Source organism: Bos mutus, chromosome 14 (assembly GCF_027580195.1).
Source record: "Bos mutus isolate GX-2022 chromosome 14, NWIPB_WYAK_1.1, whole genome shotgun sequence".
Classification (NCBI taxonomy): domain Eukaryota; kingdom Metazoa; phylum Chordata; class Mammalia; order Artiodactyla; family Bovidae; genus Bos; species Bos mutus.
The window spans coordinates 16,489,040-16,514,156 of record NC_091630.1 but is presented as its reverse complement, the minus strand read 5'-3'; the positions used below and the strand labels follow the sequence as shown (position 1 = coordinate 16,514,156).

Below are 25,117 nucleotides of genomic sequence, written 5' to 3'. Positions count from 1 at the left end.
GCTGGTGAGACTGTGGAGCTGAAGGAACTTCTTTTCATTGCTGGTGGAAATGCAAAATAATATTGCCAGTTTAGAAGTCAGTTTGACAGTTTTATTCTGAAACTAAACATTCTTTTAACCATATTATCCAGCAGTCTTGCTCCTTTGAACCAGCCAAGATGTCCTTCAGCAGGTAAATGGGTAATCTGTGATATATGTCCAGACAATGGAATATTATTCAGTTGCGCTAGTGGTAAAGAGCCCGCCTGACAATGCAGGAGACGTGAGACGTGGGTTTGATCCCTGGGTCGGGAAGATCACCTGGAAGAAAGTATGGCAACTCACTCCAGTATTTTGCCTGGAGGTTACAGTCCATGGGGTTGCAAAGAGAAGGGAACGACTGAAGTAACTTAGCACACACAAAAGGAAATGAGCTATCAAGCTATGAAGATACACAGAGGTATTACTGGTGAAAGAGGATGATCTGAAAAGGCTACATATTGTATGATTTCAACCATATGACAGCCAGGCAGAAAACCCCTATAGAGACAGAGAAAAGATTGGTGGTTGCCTGGGGTTAGGATGGTGGAGGGAGGGAATGATTAGGTGCAGCTGTGAAATAACTCTGTATGGTGCTGAAACGGTGTATACAGCTGAAACCCAAAGAACGTACAATACCGTGAATGAATCCTAATGTAAAATATGGACTTTGGTTGACAGTGATGTGTGTCAATGTAGATTTTTCGGTTGTAACAAATGTCCCACGCTGGTAGGGGATGTCGATAATTGGGAAGCTATATGTGTTGTGGGAGGCAGGCAGTATATAAGAAATCTCTTTACATTTCACTCAGTTTTGCTGTCAATCTAATCTAAACCTGTTATAAAAAAAATACCTTTAACAAAACATGATTTTCTTCAATTAAGTTGAAATTCAAGTTAATATACAAATTTAATTACCTTTTAGACAGGAAACATTAACATTTGAATCTCTGTAAGAAGGTTAAATATAATGATCAGTCCAAATATAATAACGTGTACCACAAGTAGTGTCTATGTAAGGAACAAATAGGTAAGGAAAGTTTTCTATATTTTCCCCCCTCTGGTTTTTCTTGTTTTTTTCCCCCTCATTTTTTTTTTTTTAAAAACACTACTTCTATTTTGAGTTGTGATAACAGAGGAAGACCATTAGGACAAGAGTTTGGGGGTTTCTGAAATGAAGACAGAGGAATGGCAAGGATGGGTACGTTAGGCATGAGATGAGAGGAAGCCAAGAAAGCAAAAAGAGAAAGGAGCGTGCTGTGTAGTTTCACTGGGCTGAAAGTGTTCAATGGGGAGAGGAAGTGAATGGGACAGGAGAGTGAGAGGCGGGGGCTGGCACTGGAGAAAGGAGTAGGCTGCCTCCTGGGTCCCCCAGTTGTCAAGGCATCGCGTTTCATTTTTGCTTCCCGGTGTATGCTGTAATTTCACTTGCATCTTCCTTGTCCCTCCAACCACTGGAGTTTTCAAAGTCATATTTAACTATTGTATTTGACCATGTCAAGAATACACAGAATTTCTGGGTTCTCATATGTCCTGTAAGTCCATACGGTGGCTTAGTCAAGATTCTTAGGCGTTATGGCCAAACTAAAACTTTGTGTGTTGCTTAAAATGATAAGTAACACTGAGCTAGTGTTTTGAAGGAAGCTCTCTTTGCTTCCTCTCCAGCCTTTGATAATCAATGTGTGGTTTAAAAGAAAGACGTCAGTATATCTAAATAATTGTACAGTTAGCTAACTTGCCCACGGCTTTGACTCTGTCACCTTTGACCTCTGGCAGTCTTGCACTGGATACTTCTGCTTCAGTGCTATTTGATTGTATTATTTTCTCGCATAAACTCTTCATGGGTTCCCCGTTGCCTGGACTGCCTTTTCTTGTTTGTCACTAGCCTAAAGTCTACCAATTTTTCTCCCTAGCATCTGCCACAAGACTCTATATGTTGTTCAGTGAATGTTTGTTGATTATGTTTAAAATGATAATGAATGAGTGATGAATGAATGACATTTATGTCTGTGGAAACAGACTGAGTTAAAGTCCTAGGTCTTGAACTCTCTGAGCTGATTTGTGTCTGTGTTTGTAATTTTTCAAAGTGCTGGCTTGAAGTTTTAATCTTTAATTTGTCAATCTTAAATTTATACTTAGTGTGCAGTTGAAAGGAGACACAGTGGATAAAACGCAGTAGAAACCTTGCTTATTGTCTTCTAACTTGCCATTATACATTATCATCAAATTGGTATTGTGTATCTGTGGTGACCTAAATGGGAAGGAAATCCATAAAAGAGGGGATATATGTATATGTGTAGCTGATTCACTTTGATGGGTAGCAGAAACTAACACGACGTTGTTTAGTTGCTAAGTCGTGTACGACTCTTTTGTGACCCCGTAGACTGTAACCCACCAGGCTCCTGTGTCCATGGAATTTCCAAGGCAAGAACACTGGAGTGGATTGCCATTTCCTTCTCCAACACAACACTGTAAAACAGCTATAATCCAATAAAATAAAAAAGAATTGCATTGAGTGGACCTTGAAAATCTTTCTTTGTTTTCTATTTCTTCTACTCCCACTCCCAAGCCACCATCTGTTTTTTAAAATGTAGGTTTTATTATTATTCAGTTATGATGAGACTAGCATATCCAGAGATAGATTTTTATACACATAGATCCAAGAAGGATAGGGGTGAGAGAGGGAGGACCCATGGGGGGAAACACCACAATCAGTCAGGAGGCAGATGGAAAGAGAGGGAAATGTGGGCAAGACCCTTTATTGTGGTCTCTGTGGGAAGGAATGGGTGAACTGAATAAACGGGTTTATTATTATTCAGTTGCTAAGTTGTGTCTGACTCTTTGTGACCTCATAGACTGCAGCACACCAGACTTTCCTGTCTTTCATCATCTCCCAGAGTTTGCTCAGGCTCATGTCCTTTGAGTCAGTAATGCCATCCAACCATCTCATCCTCTGTTGTCCCCTTCTCCTCCTGCCCTCAATCTTTCCCAGCATCAGGGTCTTTTCCAGTGAGTCCGTTCTTCTCATCAGGTGGCCAAAGTATTGGAGCTTCAGCTTCAGCATCAGTCCTTCCAATGAATATTCAGGGTTGGTTTTCTTTAGGATTGACTGGTTTGATCTCCTTGTAGTCCAAGGGACTCTCAAGAGTCTTCTCCAGCACTGCAGTTCAAAAGCATCTATTCTTTGGTGCTCAGCCTTCTTTATGGTCCAGCTCTCACATCCATACATGACTACTGAAAAACCACAGCTTTGACTATACGGATCTTTGTTAGCAAAGTGATATCTCCGCTTTTTAATATGCTGTCTAGGTTTGTCATAGCTTTTCTTCCAAGGAACAAGTGTTTTTTAATTTCACGGCTGCAGTCACTGTCTGTAGTGATTTTGGAACCCAAGGAAATAAAGTCTGTCTCTGTTTCCAGTTTTTCTCCATCTATTTGTCATGAAGTGATGGGACCAGATGCCATGATCTTAGTTTTCTGAGTGTTGAGTTTTAAGCCAGCTTTTTCACTCTCCTCTTTGACCTTCATCAACAGGCTCTTTAGTTCCTCCTCTCTTTCTGCCATTAGAGTCGTATCATCTGCATGACTGAGGTTGTTGATATTTCTGATATTTCTCCTGGCATTCTTGATTCCAGTTTGTGATTCATATAGCCTGGCATTTCCCATGATGTACTCTGCATATAAGTTAAATAAGCAGGGTGACAATATACAGCCTTGACGTACTGCTTTGCCGTTTTTGAGCTAGTCTGTTGTTCCCTGTCTGGTTCTAACTGTTGCTTCTTGTCCTGCATACAGGTTTCTCAGGAGGTGGGTAAAGTGGTCTGGTATTCTCATCTCTGTAAGAATATTCCACAGTTGGTTGTGATCCACACAGTCAAAGGCTTTAATATAGTCAATGAAGCAGAAGTAGATGCTTTTCTGGAATCCCCTTGCTTTTTCTAAGACCCATCAGATGTTGGCAATTTGATATCTGGTTCCTCTGCCTTTTCGTAAATCCAGCTTGTGCATTTGGAAGTTCTTGGTTCACATAGTGTTGAAGCCTAGCTTGAAGGATTTTGAGCATAATCTTGCTAGTGTGTTAAATGAGGGTAATTGTGGGGTAGTTTGAACATTCTTTGGCATTGCCCTTCTTTGGGATTGGATGAAAACTGACCTTTTCCAGTCCTATGGCCATTGCTGAGTTTTCCAAATTTGCTGGCATCTTGAGTGCAGCACTTTCATAGCATCATCTTTTAGGATTTGAAATAGGTCAGCTGGAATTCTATCACCTCCACTCGCTTTATTCGTGGTAATGCTTTCTGAGGCATTCTGAATCCAAGATGGTTGAGTAGAAGGATGTGGACTCATCTTCTCCTGGGAGAACAGCAGAATCCAACAAATAGGTTTAGGGTTGGCTGGACTGAATAATTTCATTATGCTGGAGGCTGTCCCTAGTTGTCTGGTATATGGCCCTAGGGTGATTAGGGCTGGGGAGTAGTAGCCCTGGAGGTGGTTGAGAGAATGTACTCCAGATTAGCTTGTTTGCATATGTAAGATCTGCTCACAGTAATTACCCAGCCTGAGAGGAACAGTGGAGGCATTGTCAGTAGGTCCCAGGTGTCACCCTGGCACAAATACAGAAAATAAAATGATACGCTTAATACAGTGTCTGGCAACAGAAAATTCTAACTGGTCTACCCATGTGCATGTGTACTTTCCTACAGTCCAGCTTTCAAACAACAGCCAGAGGAATCTTAAAAGTATAAATCGTAAGTGTAAAAAGAAAGTATAAATTAGATCGTGTCTTTCCTCTGCTTAAAATTCTTCTCTTGTGTATCTGTTAAGGCCCAGCTTCCTTTCTTTGGTTTTGAGGCCCTTCATCATTAGCTCCTACCTCCGTCTGTGTTCTGCTTTATTTTTCAATCACTTTATTCTAGGTACACTAATCCCTCGACAATAATTTGCTCCTTTTCTCCTCAGGGTCTTTGTACAGACAGTTTTTGGTACCAGAATGCTCTTTATAACTGATTAACTTCTAGCTAACCTTTGACACTAGCTTAAATGTTATTACTTTAGGGAGGACCGAATTAGGTCCCTTCTGTTAATTTTTTGGGGATTGTTAATTTGTTTACCTATTCATTGCTTTTGTATGAGTAATATAAGAAGGGAGGTATTGGGGATAAAACAGAAAGCAAGGATGATCATTATTACATATAAACTTTGGAGTTTAAGCATTTCTTTTTTTTCCAAATGTTATTTATAATCCACAGGCATCAATGGAGGGAGAATATTTTGTTAAAAGCTTACCCATGTCTACTTGCAAAGTTTTTCATATATTTCAGTGCTTCCCAAGGCAGGGGCTACCATGGAAAGTGTGTGAAAGTGAAAGTCATTCAGTCGTGTCTGACTCTTTGCAACCCCATGAACTATACAGTCCATGGAATTCTCCAGGCCAGAATACTGGACTGGGTATACATTCTCTTCTCAAGAGGATCTTCCCAATTGAACCCAGGTCTCCTGCATTGCAGGCAGATTCTTTACCAGCTGAACCACCAGGGAAGCCCTCACATTACTTATAAGTGAGCAGTTATGAAGGATCAAGGGCTCAGACTCTCCTCTAGCAGCTTCCTTTGCACTATTCTGTTCTTTCATATGAACTAGGGACAGTTTCGGAGAAGGCAATGGCACCCCACTCCAGTACTCTTGCCTGGAAAATCCCATGGACGGAGGAGCCTGGTAGGCTGCAGTCCATGGGGTCACTAAGAGTCGGGCACGACTGAGTGACTTCACTTTCACTTTTCACTTTCATGCATTGGAGAAGGAAATGGCAACCCACTCCAGTGTTCTTGTCTGGAGAATCCCAGGGACAGAGGAGCCTAGTAGGCTGCCGTCTATGGGGTCACACAGAGTCGGACACGACTGAAGCGACTTAGCAGCAGCAGGGACAGTTTTACTAGCAGAAATAGTAAATGCAAAATAAAGTCTCATCCAGTTCGTCTCATAGCACTCCTCTTCTTACCACAGTTAGTAATCATATTTATTTGTTGGTTTGCTTCTGGAATACCTGAGTATCTCAGGCTACTTTGTGCCGTAGGAGGGGCAGAATTGTGTCTGTCTGGTTTATGTGGTCTGATGCTTGGCTTGAGTTGAGGGTCAGTGAATGAATGCTGAGATGAATGATAAAAACTGGATTTGAGTATGTGTCCCAGGTTAAAATTATTGAGGCCAATTTTAATGATGTAGAATTGTTGGACTTTGGTCCATCTAACCGACTGTGTATTGGAATGGGCCACTTGAAGAGAATTTTACCTTTCCCCAAAGGTGTTGCCTTGACTCATCCCTCAAGAGATGGAGCTGCCGTTTTAGGTTTCTGCCCAGTTTAGAATCTCTAATTTTTGTAGGAGCTGTCAATCCTACCCTTAGAGTTGCTGATTTCTTAGAGTAGATTGCAAGATAAAATATATATTTTCTGTGTGCTTTTCAGTGAACATAATCTTGAATGCATTGCTAAGTTAACACTTTTCAAGATTTTGAAAAAGAAAATTAATATTTAAAGAAGTTCTCTGAAGGATACACCATCTATCTTCTGGAGTGAAGCTTGACTGTGGGTGTATATCAAAGTCACCTGTAGAGGTTTTAAGAGCCCTATTTAGTTAGAGGCTCTAAGGTATGGGACCTGGGTCACAGGTGATTCTGGTGTACAGCCAGGTATAAGAGCAGTACTTCGTATGAAAGTTTCTACACAGGCAGTCATACCCCAAGGAAGCGTTGTCAAGAATGCTTTTTTATGTTTCCTGTCAGTTAAAGTTCTGGCTCTATAGTGTAGATTCATTTGTAAAGAAGTACTTTTAAAAGTTTTAGTGAATATTTATGAACTCTTGGTAATACTTCCCAGTCCCTCCACCTAGCAAAGTTGAGTGTTGTCTGCAAATTTAAGGTGTGAGATGGGGAGCAATGAGAGATGTGGGTAGAGAGGTAGACTCTGAAAGGTCTTGTATGTGTTGTGAAGCAGTTCTTTTTCCCTTTGGTAATGGAGAGTCATTGGAGGTTTTTTAAAATCAGGAAGGCAACATGGTTAGCTTTGACTTTTGTTTTAAAGGAAAGTTACCTGTCAATTATACGGAACATAGATTAAAATGGGGGAAAAAACTACAAGGAGACCAAAGTAAGCCTGTGCAAGAGGGAATGAGGAGCAGTAGGGATAAAACGGGACTGAATTCTAGCCCTGTAGGTGCCTGTTTCAGTTTAAGCTCCAACCAGTCAGCTCTACCCTTGACTTCAAGACAGCTAAAATCACAAAGGCTTTATTGAGAAGTCTTTCCCTGACCGAATTCTCTTAATCTGTTCTTTTGGTAGTTTTTTTATGTCATATTTTATAGTACTTTCCATTCTCTATTGCTCTGTTTTGCTTATTTGATTCCTGTGTCTTCTTATCTTACACTGATGCCACTTTTCATGATAGCTGCTTCTCTGTGGAAATAGCTGTTGAACAAATTGTCCTCTAAACATGTCATTCTTGGTTTTTTCCCCTTCTGTTTTTGTGCCTTTTCTCATGGTCTTTCTCTTTTCCAAATGTTCTTATTTCTCTTCTACACCCATATCTTGAAGTTTTAACGTTTTTTTCCCCCCATAATTCAAATCCCACCATTTCTGCAAAGTCCTCTAGTGTGATTCTTCCATGGTCTCTTCCACCTTGGCTCTTAGAGTATTTAAGCTGTGTACTCCTTTATGCTTCCTTATATATTTTCATCTTTTTATTTAGTCTGTGAATGTTGATATTCTGCCTTTTTGAGTTGGACAGGATATTTTACACATCACTGTACATAGCATATCCTTAATAATGTGATGGTCATTTGCCCCATTTTAAGTCTTCCTAAAAGCAACTTGGCTACATAGTTTATTCTACTCTAAAAAACCTAAGACCTTGCCTCAGAATATTTTAAATTGTCAGTAACTTTAATTATATGAATTTAAAGCAAAAAAAATTATTATTATTTTTCTCTAGGATTTTAAAGGTCAAAATAAAAGAATTTAAAAAATTTGGGGGGCCTTATTGAAATACAAAGTTGAGTGTTAATATTTGACTGGATATAAAATCCTTTAAAGACTTATGTTTAAAATGCTTTAATTAAAGTAAAATATTTTCATTTGTTCCTTATGTTAAATAGTGTGTCCTTTGCCAAAACAAAGCTTTATTTTCTTGGGAATCACTCAGAACATTTGGACCTCCTCTGGTTTGTAATCCTGTTAAATTTCATCTGTGAATTAAAGCCTAATTATACATAGTTGGTACCCTACATAGAGACAATGCCATGTATAATAGTTTACTCATTAAGTTTACTTATTGAAACATTATGAAATGCTGAAAATACTTTGCATTGGTATTAAGAAATAATTTTCTTTGAGAATTAACTGAACTTAATTGTCTATATATTTTTCTTTAGCCCATATGTTGTAAAGTACTATGGCAGTTACTTTAAGAACACAGACCTCTGGATTGTTATGGAGTACTGTGGAGCTGGCTCTGTCTCAGACATAATTAGATTACGAAACAAAACAGTAAGTATTTTAAAATTGTTTTGCCAATCTCATTTCTAAAGATTCATATTTTAGAAGCTGACTATACAGTGTTTTGTTACAAGGAAAATATTAGTGTGAAGAAAGAAAAGACTTCACAGTGTAAAAGGATCTAGTATGAGGTGTGAGAATTAGTCACAGATCTTTGTGTGGCAAATACAGGAGTCATATGATTGTTTAATTCATTTATTAGGATAATTCTTGGTTTAGTCACCGAGAAACCACCATGGCACTCCTCTTCTTCATTTGGAATCAGTGTTGCATGTTCTTCTTTAACTTGAGTTCAGTAAGTTATGGCTAGAATTTTATTTTTGTAATATTTATGGTGTTTCTTTATCATAAGTTTTTTTGTATTATAACCTATGGTTGATAAACAGTTGAAGTATTATGTTTCTGAATCTTAAAAATAACTGAAGAACAATTTTTGTCTTATTTCCCCAAATATCTCAGGATGTTTGAAATTAATAGAGCTCAATTATAATTTTTTTTTCTGGTAAATTCAGCTTAGTGAGAATGTGTTATTTAATGATAAATTTTATGGCTATGTTTTAACCCTAAGTAAAAGAGCTATTTACAAAATTGTTTACTTTAGCCTAGCAATGCACCTAGTTAACTTGGATAATTTACAAGACCAAAGTGACCTTTTTAAAATCTGCAAATGACTAAGAATAATAAATCAGTGAAATAATTTGTAATTCTGTAAAACAGTATCCCAGTAACTACATGTCATTATTACATGTTGTCAGACATGTTTCAGTAAAATACATTCGGAAAAATACTTAACTACTTGAGTCAATTTGTGGTTAACCAGAATCATTTTAAAGTTTGATTGGGGAAGTATGTTGTAAGTTTATCCTACTAATTTTTTTTTTCTGTTACAGAAAATAAAGTAAATAGGTTTTCTTTTAAACGAAGTGAAACAGAAGTTAAAATAATCCCTGTTTTGACAGAATGGATTAAGTGATTTGTGACATTCTAATTATATATTTTAGAATTTCTGTGGTGCTTAACTAACATTTATGTAAATCAGATGACTCCTGAATGGCAGAACAATGCTTTAATTGAAAATAATTATACTCCAGTTAGGGAAGTGTTTTAAAACCATTTCAGGGCTAAACTCAGTGCATTTGGTATTTAAAGTTACCGGGTAGAAATACGGAGTAATACTGTATGAAATGGAATATCTATTTATTCTAAATATTAATGTTACCATTTTGAGTCCATAGGAAGAATACAGCCTTTTATGTATTCTAAGTATACAAAAATACTTTATTTCTGTGGTTAATAAATAGAAACCATGAAGGTATACTATAGTTCTAAAAGGTAGATTTGGATGGGATAATTATTCTCAGGTATCTCCTTCACCAATTATCAAAGGAAGGATTTTACCCTATTTGCACTTCTTTTTAGAAGGCAGATTCCACCTAACATGTTTGGAGATCATACATTTGAAATAGTCTAATTATTATTCTCACAAGTTGGTTTTCCTTGGGCCTGGGGAAGTATGGAAGGGTCTGATTCCCAAACACAAAAAGGAATCCAGAACTGCATGAGATGGCTCAGGAGCTGTACATATGTTCTTTCTGGGTATTGCCTTGATAGCAGCTCTTGTTAAATCTCAAAAAATATTCTGCTTTTTTATGCTACTTATGCTACTTTTCCTTCATTTATGTATTATTTTAAAAAAGTACCATTGTTATGAAGGTTGGCAGTGTGAGGGATAGTTATCATCCTGTTTAATATTTGATTTTTTTTAGGAATGTTCACTGGAAGGATAATCTTGATTGTTTGAATTTCAGAGGCATGGCTTTCAAAAAACGTGACAAGTGAAACAGTTGTCCTCAACCTGTTAATACTCACTCCAGTCTTTTCCTAAGAGTACAGAAAATTTTCTTTTAGGCTTTATATGCTGTTTGGGTTTTTGTTACATGCTTTGTTGTTTCTTGTAATTCTGTGTACATTTTAAACAGCACAAGGCTGTTTAAATAATAATTCTTCTTATTTTTGATGGTGTTTAAATTTATACTTTTTTTGCTCTTTATTCTTTTTTTGCATTTCTCAGTTGCCTGAACAGTGTTCTTTAGTGTTTCCTTATGATGGTAATAAAATCGCTCTCGTTTTTTTGTTTTTTCTTGTATGAAAATGTTATCTCACTTAACTTTTGAATGATATATTTGCTGGGTAAAGAATTCTAGGTTGGCAATTTCTTTTACATTTTTTATTTATTTTAAGAGGATTGACTCTCAGAAAACCACCTAAATAATACCTTTTGTGTAGAATTATTCTTGTCTTTGAAAGAAATCTCATTAGTGATGAACTGTTCTTGATTTTGAAAATCAAAATAGAACTGAGTTCTATTGCTATCTTTTTTTTTTTTTGTATTGAAGTATAGCTGATTAACAATGCTGTGATAGTTCCAGGGGAACAGGTGAACAGCAAAGGGATTCAGCCATTTTCCCCCAAGCCCCCCTCCACTCCACATAACACTGAGCAGACTTCTATATGCTATATGGTAGATCCTTGTTGGTTATCCATTTTAAATATAGCAGTATGTACATGCCCATTCCAAACTCCCCAGCTGTCCCTTCCCTGACCCTTCTCCCGCCAGCAACCAGAAGCCTGTTCTCCAAGTCTGTGAGTCTGTTTCTGTTTCACTAGTAAGTTCATTTGTATTTCTTTTTATATTCCACGTGTAAGAGATGTCATAGGTGCTGTTGTTTTTTTGATCAAATAGTTCTTTAAAAATTAAAGATAGAGAAAAAATCTGATGAAGTTACTTCAGCTTCACAGTAAGACTGGGTTCCTAGAATAAAGGCTGGGTTCGTGTTTTAGTGTTTTGGTATATGCTTTTGCCTCATCTGCTCCCCCACCTTTGAGTGTTTCTCCTTACCCCTAGTCTTTGCCTAGTGAGTTTGCATCCATGAAGGACTAGCTCAGTTATCACCTCTTCTTTGAAGCTTTCCCTATTTTCCCAGGTAGTGTATCTATTTGGTAATTGGTTGACTAGTGAATTAGTTAATTATTTATTGCATATTCACTCTTACATAAGAGCACAATAAATTCTAGCTGCCATTATTTTATAATTTTTACTGTTATTATCTTACATATTTTGACTGCTGGATAGACTAAGCATCTTGTCATTTGTGTATTGACTCTCTTACTTATTTTTAGTGCTTGTCCTTTGCATTTTATTATTATTGTTGGTAGTGGTGTTTTCTTACATCGCAGGCTTGCTTGACAGTTTGCTAATAGTTTTATGAGTATTTCACATGTCATTTTAAAAGTCAAAAAACCAGTTATCTTATTGTCAGCATAGATATTAAAGAAAGAATTTCAAAATCTTTCAAAATCTTTTAGAAATTTAACTTCTAAAATCTCTTTTAGAGGTTTTATGCCCTGACATTTTCTTTGGGAAATACCTGCTGCTGTTGCTGCTGCTAAGTCATTTCAGTTGTGTCCAACCCTGTGCGACCCCACAGACGGCAGCCCACCAGGCTCCCCCGTCCCTGGGATTCTCCAGGCAAGAACATTGCTGTGGGTTGTCATTTCCTTCTCCAATGCATGAAAGTGAAAAGTGAAAGTGAAGTCGCTCAGTCGTGCCCGACCCTCAGCGACCCCATGGACTTGCAGCCTACCAGGCTCCTCTGTCCATGGGATTTTCCAGGCAAGAGTACTGGAGTGGGGTGCCATTGCCTTCTCCGTTGGGAAATACCTAGGAAAAGATAAAAACATAGAATTAAATTTGAGGGTTAATTAGAGCTCTCAGTGGTTAAACTGAGCCTGAGTAGCAGAGTTTGGGATTGGATTGTTGGCAGTTGAGCCAATAACGAATGGTAGTTCGGGTAATGGTGGTAGTACTAGAGGGAGAATGAAGGTGAAACTTTCTTATATTTCAGTGGGTGATAAAAGTTTGAGTCTTCTAGTTGCATTTAGAGTAGAAATCACTATTTGGTTAGTATTTATTGAATCTTTTGGTTTGTAAGTTAATACTATATATAAGTTAAACTATAATAAGTATATGTAAGTTAAACTCCTGATTCTGTGATCAAACTCACAACACACAACTCATGTCCTGGTATTATGTATCTTTAATAAGTGACTTTTTTAAAAAATAATATTTAAAACTAGAGTTTGTTGAAACCTATGTGTAGATAAATTTTCTGTGGCTATCCTGTACTTGGAAATCACATTTAATTATTAGTCAGCTTTTAGTCTTTAGGAGAAAAGGTTTAGCAGTTGCTTTCCCCCACTGTAAGCCTCTCAGGGGCAGAAATTTTTATATGTTCATCGTGAAACTATTACAAGTGCCTAGAATAGCTACTGGCATCTAGCAACCTTGATAAATGTTTGTTGAACTGAAATAGGAACAATTCCATGACTGCTTCTTCTGTGAATATAGACAATCTAACTCATCTATTTAGTGTTGTATTTTTGTAGGTAAATTGTAATTTTCATAGCTACTACTATTAAGTATTAATGATGTGGGTTATTGAACAGATATGATCATATACCAAAGTATATGTGCTTATCAGTAACCTATGAAAGTGTGAAATAACAGGATCTGTTGTGTTAGTTCCCTGATTTTTATAGAAGTTATATTTATGTAAATTAAATTTTTTGCTAATTTTTGCAAGTGTATATCCCAATAACTCAAACCATATGCCTTTTGTTGTTATTACTGGAAGTTAATGTAATCATTTCAGGTGTTTTTTTTTTAGTTTTTCAAGTTTAAAAAGAATAAAAGTCCAGTAATTATGGGAATAAATACACAAAATATTTATGGCAATAATTTTGAAGGTTTTCTTGTGAGGACATTTTAAAAACCAATATATTTTATGTTAAATGCATTTAGCCTCTGAACATTTATGCATTTCAAGTATTTATGCATTTATGCAAAGTAAAAATAGACAATTCTGTGAAATTGAAGCTTTTTAAAGATAGATTATATATTTGATTAGAGGCTTTCAAAATGATCTTTACAAAATTATTAAGCTGTGCCGTGACATATGGAAGAAATAGAGTCTACATCTTAGACGTTTATTGTGTATTTGGAAATGTTCTAAGAAAAGGCCTAGGGTTGGTCTCCTACTCTGACTCAGCTTTTTATTTGACCACTTATTTTAATTCAACCTAACACTTTGGATTTTAGTTTTGGTTCTTCCAGAAACTAGTTTTATAATCTGGATCTTCAGCTTCCTCATCTATTAAATAATGATTAGCATTGGTACAGTGCTTTGCATTTTACTTGGCAGTTTTATTTACATTTTGGTTGAATGGAAAGGTTCAAAATACATTTATTGATCTAGGCCTGGTGCTGTGCGTTAGAGGTACAAATAATTCTTAAGAAATGTTGCTGCTGTTGCATTGTTTGCAGACTGGTTAAGGTAATGCATATGTAAAAAGCTAAATTTGATTCTGTAAAGAGTTGGAGTTCTTTAGGGAAAGTACAAGACAAGCGCTTAGCCTAACATTCAAGTTCAGTGAAAGCTTCATAGGAGAGAGAACCGTTTAACATGATCTTGGAAGAGGACTCATCTGTCATTGGAGTCAGGCTCCACAAGGGCAGGGTCTTGTCTTCTTTGCTGACTGTTCTGTCCCGCTCCTCGGACAGTGCCTGATGTGTAGGGTGCTGAGTAAATATTTGTTGTTGTGTAAGTGAATGAATGAATGACTCAGAGAAGAGAGGGCAAAGGACATCTTGGAAGAGGAAACAATTTTACACTAGAATTATATTTTCATCTTTAAAAGTCCAGTGTCATATTCCTTGATCAGCTGAAGGAAAATGTTCCCAGCATCTTGTTTAAATGGGTTTACTTTCCTCACACTTAATTGCTCAAAATCATTGTCATGTGTTAGTTTGATGGATCTATGCTAGGATCATGATTTTTTGTTTCCCCTTTTTTTTTCTTTTCATGTTGGAAGAAGTAGCATATGCTATCTTTATCATTTCACTAATGTTTTCTAGCTTCTTACTCATTTTATCTAGTTCCTGGAGTTTATTTGATTCTTCTTTGAGAAAACATTCTTTGGGTCTTCCTGATTTCTTGTTCTAATGTGGACTCATTGCTTTTTAGGTCTGCTGTACAGCTGCAGTCCTGGGATTTCTTTTCACTGGACTCCTGGGTTAGTGTCACCATTTTCTTGTGTATTTCCTATTTCCTTGGCTTTTCACTCTTGTTCTGTGTTTTTCCTCAGCTATCTTCTTCAGGGTACAGAATTAACAGATCAACTTGTTGAGTCCTTCTGTGTCTGAAAATGCTTTTATTTTGCTTTCAAACTTGATTGATAGTAGCCTATGTAGAATTTTACATTGAAACTAAGTTTCTCTCAGAGCTCTGGTAGCTTTTCTGTATTATCTTCTAGCAGCTAGTGTTGCTAATGTTCTAGATAGCTAATGCCTGTCAGAGGCTTATTCATTTGTAGGTTTCCTCCCACCTCACAACTTTTTAGACTTTTTTCTTTATTCTGATGTCTCTGATGTTGAATAAGGATCAAGATATTTCATGAGGATGTGCCTAAGTATGAGTCCTTTTTAGTTCCTTTCAGATAAAAACTTCTGTCTTTCTTTAGCTTTGGAAAAATTTCTTTGATAATTTCTCCCCTATTTTATTCATTGGATGGTGAAAACACCTGAATTTTATTCTTTTTTTTTCCTCCCAGGTTTTCTGTCTCCTTTTGTTTTTTTTTCCTACTTTAATTTTCTGACTCTTCTAACTGAACTTTTTATTTCAGTAGTTATATTTTAATTTACAAGAACTCTTTTGTTTTTGGTTTTTTTTTTTTTTTTGCAACATCTTGATGCTTGAGACATGGATATATGATCTTTTCTAATCACTCTAAGAAAAATAAGTTTTGAAAAAAGTTGTTTTCTGTTTCTTGAATCATCTCTATTTCTGCTGAGGTTATTGCTTCACTTGTTTGATCCTGGTCTTCCCCATGGCAGGATGACCGCTAGAAAGGCTGACTAGCTCTCATTGGAAACATTGGGGCGATGCTTTTTGCCTGGCAGGTATAGTGTTAAGATGAACTGGCTGGTATCTGGCTTGAGGAGGAAGTGCCTGCAGAAGTGGTTTGTTCAGTTTCTTTAGCCATTCCCCTCCCCTGCCTTTTCTGGGGCCTGGGGATGAATTCCAGGATGCATGTAATCTCTGTATAAAGTAGGCATGAGGAGCTCACTCTTGTTCTCTTTTCTTCTTTTCACTTCCTGGGGAAAAGCTAGCCTACCTTTTCCACCTTTTCCACATCTCTTCCCACTCCTGCCCTCTCTACCCAGCGGTTCTAACTTGGAACCCCCTTGGTGTTTACTTGGTTATCACCCCTTCCTTGCCTGCTCTTGCCTGTGAACTCTTCATAGAAATGCTTCCAAATTTATTATACTCTCCTGTGCTGATTCTTTTATCAGTTTATTTATTAAAATTTTTTTTCTATCAGTTTCATGGGAATTTAGAAGGAGGAAAGACAGAGAACTAAACAAATTGCAAATTCAGGTTGGTTTTGAACCTGAATCAGTGGTATGTTCTTTTCCCTTCCTACCCACCTCCCTATCGATACTTTCATACCCTTAGGTGTTTAAAGTAATACAGCTGCTTTGAGGAGTACAATTTGATGCTGTGTTGTCAAGTTGAATACGAAAGCGCCATGGGATCCATCCAGTGTTTCTCCTCTTCCATCTGTACCTTAAGAGAAACTCTAACACGATTGAATGGTGAGAAATGTCCCAGAATGTTGTCACAACAAGAAATTAGGAGCAAACTTAAATGTTGATGAGCACTAGACCCTGGACTAGAGAATTGCTGTTGTTCTTTCAGCCTCCATAGTTTTGCAGCCCTTTGGTGAAGGCAAGCCGAGAGTAGCATTCTGCTTGAAACCTTTTAGAGCACCCGCACCACAATGTGCAGATGAAAATGATGTTAAAATACCAAGTGAAGTTTGTGTCTTAAAACACAAGTCCAGTTTGGTATATGAGAAATTTTTTTAGTGTCTGCTTCTACCAGAATGAACTCTATTTTTGTGATTGGGTGGGAGTGGGGGAGGGGGCATTGAGGGAACACAGAATAATGGAGAGGAAGTTCCAGACTGAAGAAGCAGTTCCTAAGTTGTCCATATGTGTATTTTTGTGGTGGACTTGTTTTAATGGCAGTGATTGGGAACGTCAGGTTTACTTAGGCATTACTTGAGAAGTGTGAAGGACACATTGAGACCATTCTTTTTGGTAGATTCTGACTGTTAGTGTTATGGCAGTGATCCCCAACTCCAGTGACAGACATTTGATAGGTATTTTGAGAACCATTGCTGTAATACTGGTATGTGCCGGGCATATTATATAGACTGTTGCATTTAATCCTCATGTAAGGACTGAACAACTGTGTAAGGTAAGAACAGTTATTAACCCCATTTTTCCAGACAAGCAACTGAATCATAGAGTGGTAAAATAGATTAGAGGGAAAGAAAAGTTTGAAATTGAAGCCGACTGCTGGAATCGAACTGTAAAAGTTAAGAGCATAGAGTGGAGAGCCAGACTGTCTTGAATTGTGGCTCTGCTACATACTGGTTGTGTGAACTTAGGCAAGTTCCTTAACTTTTCTGTGACTCATTTTTTCCATTTGCTAAATAGGGTGAGAATACCACCCTACTTCATTGAATTGTGTTGAAGATTATACATTTGTAAAGTGCTAGAAACAGTCCCTGGTACATAAAAAGTCCTATATGTATTTGCATTGATATTGTCATCATTGTCCTGCCTTCTTACTTATATGGATGGAAATGTCTTTGCATTGTGAACATTAATCAGATGATGTGTTTGAGAATAATACAGGAGACTATGGAAACCAAGTACAGAATCTTAGCATTCACCATTGGTACCTTGAATTATTTTCAAGAGCGGTACATAAGCTCCATGAGATAGAGCTTACATTTTTAGGTACAGTGAAAGTTTGTTTAATAGAATCAGACAGTGGCTATTCAGAATATACTGGAGTATTTTATTTTAGTGCCCTTAAAATTAATGCCTTGTACATAATAGTCTTTTTGATATATGTTTGCATTTTAAAAATATATATTCTGCCTTGTTCATTATGTACTGTTTCAAACTTTTTTTTCCCTTAGTGAAGGCATACCAATTTCTTACTGATTTAAGGTTTAATACTTGGAGCCTCAAAGTTTGGTAGTGTTTCATCATTAATAATAGACGTCTTTTTGAGATGTGTGGATTTCTGTTCCATAAAGTTCTTTTTAGGGTTTATGTTTGCCTGTGTTATTGGACTAATTCATGTTTGACTTTCCTAATCACTTTGTTGCATGTTCCCTCTTTGTGTAATAGATACTAGTTCATACGGGCTTTACAACTCCATATATATTGAGTGCTTTTCTGTTGTCTTCTGATCTCTTTTTCAGGAATCTTTTCATGTGGGAAAGGATTTTAAAATGTCTGCCCACTGACCATTTTCACAGTAGAGTATCAGTTCTCTTTCTCTTCAGATCAAGGGATTATAAGCAGCGAGTATATATGTATATTTACATATGGTGTAAGTAGTGAAAGCTTTCATTTTGAATCACTAGTTGTGGGACTTTGTGATAGATTATTAATTTTTTTTTTTTTTTGCCAGACATCTGCAATCCAGATTTCATGAAAGAAAACCTCTCTCTGCCTTTTTGTATATAATAATGGCTAAAATATTCTAGTTATGTTTTCTAATGTACATACTTTGTATTGAGCAGATTTGTGTTTTTCTGGAAGAATCCCATAAATTTTTTATCGTTTAAAACCTTGGCTATTTTATACCCTCAACACTCCCGTTTTTGGGTGGGATGAGATAGAGTGGTGAGGGGTGGAAGGGAGTTACTGAGTTGCTGTGTTGTTTTTTCCAGTGTTTTCCTCATGTTGAATACCTAACAGCCCCATTAAATGTATGTATTATTTTCCTCAAGAAAGAAGGAGTAAGAGGGGGAGAAATTTTGATTGTAAAGCAGTTGGAATCTGAAGCTTCATGGATGTTCAGATAAAGCCTTACATGTAAGCTTAAGAATTACTTTTAAAATTTAGGTATTTTAGAAATTGCTACTTAATTCCTTAAGTTTCTTGCAAGAGGCTTTGGTCACCATTGTGTATTGATGTAACATGTATGTCGTAAAAACTAATAATGCTGAAACATTCGAAGAGCTCTATAAAATGAGATATCTAAATGCAGTGTTAATTTGGAGTAAACATGTATTGGCTGGGGCAGGTGGTACTCAGAAAAATGAAGGCAAAAAGGAGACTTTGCCTTCATGTTCCTTTTAAAAGACTTATTTATTCTACTTTTCCCACCCTCAGTTATTGTAGCCCTTTTGTTTGGGGGCAGAAAATAGAAATCAGCTTCAGAGATTTCATACTGTTAAATGTCTGGAGTAACCTATAGCAGTTCTAGAGTTGGTCAATGGTTTGTGCTTTGTACAAACCTCTTTTCCAGGAAGCTCCCCACTTTTTTGGTATCTACTTGAAATTTACTACATCGGTTTCAGCTCTTGGTTATAAATTATAGAAACCTCACCTCAAACTGGCTTGAGTCAAGAAGGGAATTTATTTACTCACATAACTAAAAATCTTTGCAGAGCAGGTTTCATGCATGGCTTGATTCAGAGTGAAAGGAATTACTTAGACTTGTCTCTTTGTTTTAATACCTCTGTATTGATTCTGCTCTCAGACTCTTGCCTCATCGTGGCAAGACGGCTGCTCAGTTATACCTTTCTAGTTGAAATCCAGCAGTCTTGTACCTCACTGCTTCTGAATGGGTCATGTGCCTTTCTCTGTGGCCATTGGAATGTGATGCAGTAATTGGATTAGATCTAGGACATGCGTCTGACCTGGAGCAGGGATGGAATTGACTGCTAGAAATGCGTGGTCTGAAGGTGGGGAAATAGTGATTCCCTCAAGGGAAATGAGGGTATGTTAGCAGGAGAACAGTGAATGAATGTTAGAATGACAAAAATAACAGGGATTTCTATGTGTTTATCAAACCTAAAATCAAAACTAAATGTACCAAGAATAAAACACACACACACCCACACACACACACCCACACCCCCTTCTAAAATAACTTCCAGAATAAATGTTAAGTGTTACAGGAGGTATCTGGTGAAATTCAGGGTTAAAACTATGGGGTCCTCAACCTTTTCTCCCCTTTGTCACAGTAAAGTGCAGTAAGGGACAGCTGGGATGATGTATCTCAAGGAGCCTGCTTCTGCTGGGTCAGCAATAAGTGTTTGCTCTAAGAATTCATGTAAGTGTGCTTTTCAGGATTACAGATCCATGATTTCATTTAGACCATGGTGACCTGACCCTGGTTTTAGTTCTGGTGTCCATGGCCCCTTCTCCTGACAAGGATTTTCTCACCCTAAACAGGTACTGCTGTTCAGTTTTGTGCTAGAATCTTAGGAGAGTGAATCCTTTTGTGTGGAAAGTAATTCTTGCTCCTTATTTGGTGTCTCCTGTAGAGTGAGATTGAGTTCTAAGTTATTTCACACATGCTTCTTAAAAGTTCCAAGCCACAGCCTTAAAATGACCATGCAGTGTAGGATCAGACCCAGAGAGTTTTTTATAGCAATCATGTGCCACATCTTAACTCTGATTAAATACGTTGTACACATCACACTCCATGACATCTTTTCTAAATCTTTTGATTGTATTATAAACACTTTTCTTTATGATCTTTCCACATTACAGTATAGTCCCTCCAATAGTCTTGCTCTTCTACCTTAACTAAGTACATTAAACCTACAAAGGTATTTCCTTGGCTTCCCTAATTGGTAAGCTGCCCAGTTTTCACCTTAGTTGCTGTACTTCTTGGCATTTCTCCCAGTTCTATTTCCCTTTCTTAAGTCAGGCCCACTTTCACACACTGTATTTTTATATTGTACGTTCCTCTCCTGGCAGACTGCCTGTCACAGCCAGACCTGCCGTGAGCCCTCCCTCCCTGTCATAAGCCTGACCCCTTAGCACTCTGTGACTGGTTATTTGGAATGATGTGGTTTAGTGGAAGGACCCTTGCATGTAGCATCAGAAGACCAAACATCAGTTCCTGGCTTGTTACATGTTAGCTCTGTGACCCCAGATACACCGTGTAACTAACTCCTTTTAACTTCAGATGCCTAATCCTAAAATGGACCTAATATCATATTACTTGCCTTACCTACCTCAGTGTTTTCTTGTGAGGAACAAAGATGATGAGTGTCAGAGCATTTTGTAACCTGCCAAGTTCTATACAAATGTAAATTGTATTTTGTTACTATTAAGGCAGAAACTTAAAAAGATAGTATTTAGTTTTTAATGATTTATCATTGATTTAAGAATTTTATATTTGTTGAAATAGTGGATATCCTGTAGTATTAGAAAAACATTAAAAGATCATTATGTCTTATCCAGTAAAATATTATTTAATTTTAGGAAATCAAGAAGTTAGTTTTTTTTCAGAAAATGGAAATTTAGCTCCTTAGGTAGCAAATCTAATTTTAACAGTTTTAGATGAAGCTCTTTTAAAATCATATTGTATAATTCTTTATACCTTTAACCAAAATGTATAAGTGCTTTCCATTTTAATAATATAAATAAAGGGGAAAAAAATAATAGGAGCACATTGTAAAAATTCCAAATAGTACAGAAGAGGAATTTAGCATTTACTCACTCATCCCTCAGTTTTACTTCCTGGAGGAGATGTCAGTTACCAGTTTCTTGTGGCTTCTTTCAGTGCATGCATTTTTTGAAAAAAATTTTTTTTAATTGAAGGATAATTTCTTTACAGAATTTTGTGTTTTTTTTTTTTTTTTTTAATTTTGTGTTTTTTTAAAAATCGGCCATAGGTACACCCATGTTCCCCTCCCTCCCAAACCTCCCTCCCATCTCCCTTCAGCCTGTAACAGAGCTCCTGTTTGAGTTCCCTGGGTCATACCCATTGGCTGTCTGTTTTACACATGGTGTTGTAAATTTCTATGTTACTCTCTCCATACATTCCCCCTTCTCCCTCCTCTCCTCCCATGTCCATAGGTCTGTTCTCTGTGTCTGTTTCTTCATTGCTGCCCTGAAAATAAATTCATCAGAGCCATCTCTTCAGATTCCATATATATGTCAGTATACGATATTTATATTTCTCTTCCTGACTTACTTCACTGTATAATGGGCCTCTAGTTTTGTCCACCTCATTAGAACAGATTCAGATGTTTTCCTTTTTATGGCTGAGTAGTATTCCGTTGTATATATGTACCACAGCTTCTTTATCCATTCATCTGTTGGTGGACATCTAGGTTGCTTCCATGTTCTAGTTCTTGTAAATAGTGCTGCAGTGAACATTGGGGTACATGTGTCTTTTTCAGTTTGGGTTTCCTCGGGGTATATGCTTAGGAGTGGGATTGCTGGATCATATGGTGGTTTTATTCCTGGCTATTTAAGGGGTCTCTATACCATCTTCCATAGTGGCTGTATCAGTTTACATTCCCACCAGCAATGCAAGAGTGTTCCCTTTTTTCCACACTGTCCCCAGCATATTGTTTGTAGACTTTTTGATGGTGGCCATTCTGACTGGTGTGAGGTGGTATCTCACTGTAGTTTTGATTTGCATTTCTCTAATAATGAGCGATGTTGAGCATCTTTTCATGTGCTTGTTAGCCATCTGTATGCCTTCTTTGGAGAAATGTCTCTTCAGGTCCCTTTTCCACTTTTTGATTGGGTTGTTTGCTCTTCTGGTATTGAGTTGTATAAGCTGCTTGTATATTTTGGAAATTAATTCTTTATCAGTTGTTTCCTTTGCTATCACTTTCTCCCATTCTGAGGGTTATCTTTTCACCTTGTTTATAGTTTCCTTTGCTGTGCGAAAACTTCTTAAGTTTAATTAGGTCCCACTTGTTTATTTTTGTTTTTATTTCCATTACTCTCGAAGGTGGGTCATAGAGGATCTTGCTTTGATTTATGTCATGGAGTGTTCTGCCTAAGTTCTCCTCTAAGAGTTTAATAGTTTCTGGCCTTACATTTAGGTCTTTAATCATATTTTGTTTTAAACAAGAGATTCATACTGCATGTGTTGGTGTTCTATACTTTGCTTTTTTTTTTTTTCCAAACTTCTTTTTTCTTTTATTTTTTTCCTTGGCCAGCCAGCCAGGAGATGAATTTTTTTTTTCAACTTTTGATGTATCTCAGAGATATTCCCATATCAGTATATAGGTCTGTGTGTATGTAACAGAATGTGTTTTTTTCAGTACTTTGGATAAAATGGGCTCCAACTTACATTGTAATCAAAGCTGAAGGAAACTTTTGTAGGTATGTATTGGCTGTAGTGCATGGGTTTGCAGAACCAGACAGGACTGAGCGACTGAACCGAACTGATTGTTGTACCTGTGTTGTTCTGGCCATTGGTTACATTCTGAGAAATGAAATTACTAGGTTAGAGGGCATGTTCGTGTGACAATTCCTTTTCTTTCTTTTTTTTTTTTTGGAGAGGGGGCAGTTTCACTTTGAATTATGAAAGGATTTTGGATTTTGCTTTCAGTGGCTTCCTGCTTAACTGCATGCTTTGGCATCTCTTCATCTTAAAATTAGAAATTTTGACTAAAAAAATGCATTGGGATAGTTAGGGAGTTTGGCATGGACTAGGTACACACTGCTATATTTAAAATGGATAACCATCAAGGAGCTACTGTATAGCACAGGGGGCTCTGATCAGTGTCATGTGGCAGCCTGGATAGGAGGTAAGTTTGAGGGGAGAAATGGTTGCATGTATATGTAGGACTGAATCCCTTTGCTGTCTACCTGAAACTGTCACGGCATTGTTAATCGGCTGTACTCCAACATGAAATAAGAAGTTAAAAAAATCCATTGGAATTTTAAGCAAGTTTATTTATCTATTAGCTAGTACTGCAAATCTACTACTACTACTATAAATGATTTTATTATTACATTCTCCACAGTAGCTTTTCTGCTTCTAGTCTTTAGATGAAGGCTACTGTCACAGTTTCCTTCTTAAAAGTTCAGGTATGATCGTACCATCTTTTCATTTAAAAATATGTAGGCACATAAAGCAGAGTTAACCCTAACCTACCTTTGCCATTTTGCACCGTTCTCCTATACACACTGCATTCGGACACAAAGAACTGGTACTAGACTTCATTCATTTTTATGCCCCGTTTCATTTACACATACCTAGTATTTCTTTGGAGAAGGCAATGGCACCCCACTCCATTACTCTTGCCTGGAAAATCCCATAGACGGAGGAGCCTGGTGGGCTGCAGTCCATGGGGTCACTAAGAGTAGGGCATGACTGAGCGACTTCACTTTCACTTTTCACTTCGTGCTTTGGAGAAGGAAATGGCAACCCACTCCAGTGTTCTTGCCTGGAGAATCCCAGGGACGGGGGAGGCTAGTGGGGTGCCGTCTATGGGGTTGCAGAGTCGGACACGGCTGAAGTGACTTATCAGTAGCAGTATTTCTTTTCCTCTTTGGTCTCCTGACAAACCTTGTACATTTTTCAAGAGGCAGCTCTAAAGTCTCCTCCTCTATGAAGACTTCCTTGAATAGGGAGAGTGGTGTGGTGAGATTGTCAAGGCTACAGGAACTGTATCATTCAAGGCCTTGAGGGTTAAAGTGTATGGTTTGGATTTTACTTTAAGAGTACTGGTTCTGATGCAGTATTGGTTCTTATAATCACCTTAGACACTGCTATCCTGGAGTGCTCCTATACCTAATCTTATTGTACCTGGCATTGCTTAATATCATAGTTATTTGTTCCTGTTCCCTTCCTTTCCCACTCAATTATGAGCACCATGAAGGCAAGGGCAGAATAACAGATTCTCAGTAAATTTTTGTTGGTGCCTACCATCTGTTGTTGTGTGTGGATATTGAATGAAATGATACCTGTAATGTGGCAGGTACGGTAAATACTCAGTAAGTGTAAGTTGTTGGTGTTGTCATTATCATCACTGGACAGATAAATCCTCACTTGGGAATAAAGGGTCCTTTTTTGAAAGAGATTAGATTTGATGCAGGCCTTAAAAGTCTATGTAGGGATTACATTGGTGAGTTTTGCTCAGATAGTTTTCAAAACTTTATGAAAATTCAAGGTGCAAGTTAAAACTTGAAATTTGATAATACAATATCTATAGTTATCTGTCTGTGGCACATGAAAGGGGAACTATGTCTCATTTTTAGGTTTGTTTCTTTAATAGTAAGTACTATATGTAGAATTATTCTTACTGTTTTATTTTTCAAAAAATTCCAGGGTACTTCTGACATACATCTGGGTTTAAAAAGTGACTACAGCTCTCTTTTTAAAATGGTAGTTTTGGTGATATACATTCTGTTATTTTTCTGTTGATTAGTCATGATGCAGTGGTATTGAGTGAGTAATAGTTACATAATCACAATAGTAAAAGATGTTTACCAATTTTCACAGTCAATAGCCAGACAAAAAAATAAAAGATAATCACAATTTTAAGCCATAATGGGAACATGATTAACCTAACAATATAAAATATTTACATACGATTTGGGGAGTCAGGCAGAGTGATGTGGTAAGTGAAAGTG

At 37.2% G+C, this 25,117-nt stretch overlaps 1 protein-coding gene across 2 annotated transcripts in view; it reads left to right on the top strand.

Annotated features, from left to right (window-relative positions):
- STK3 (serine/threonine kinase 3) overlaps window positions 1-25,117 on the top strand; it is a 309,491-nt gene that overhangs the window by 53,058 nt on the left and 231,316 nt on the right. For both annotated transcript variants that reach the window (XM_070383025.1, XM_070383024.1), the window contains exon 4: window positions 8,442-8,556. In XM_070383025.1, coding sequence (XP_070239126.1) covers window positions 8,442-8,556 — 115 coding nt within the window. The remainder of the gene's footprint in view (window positions 1-8,441; window positions 8,557-25,117) is intronic.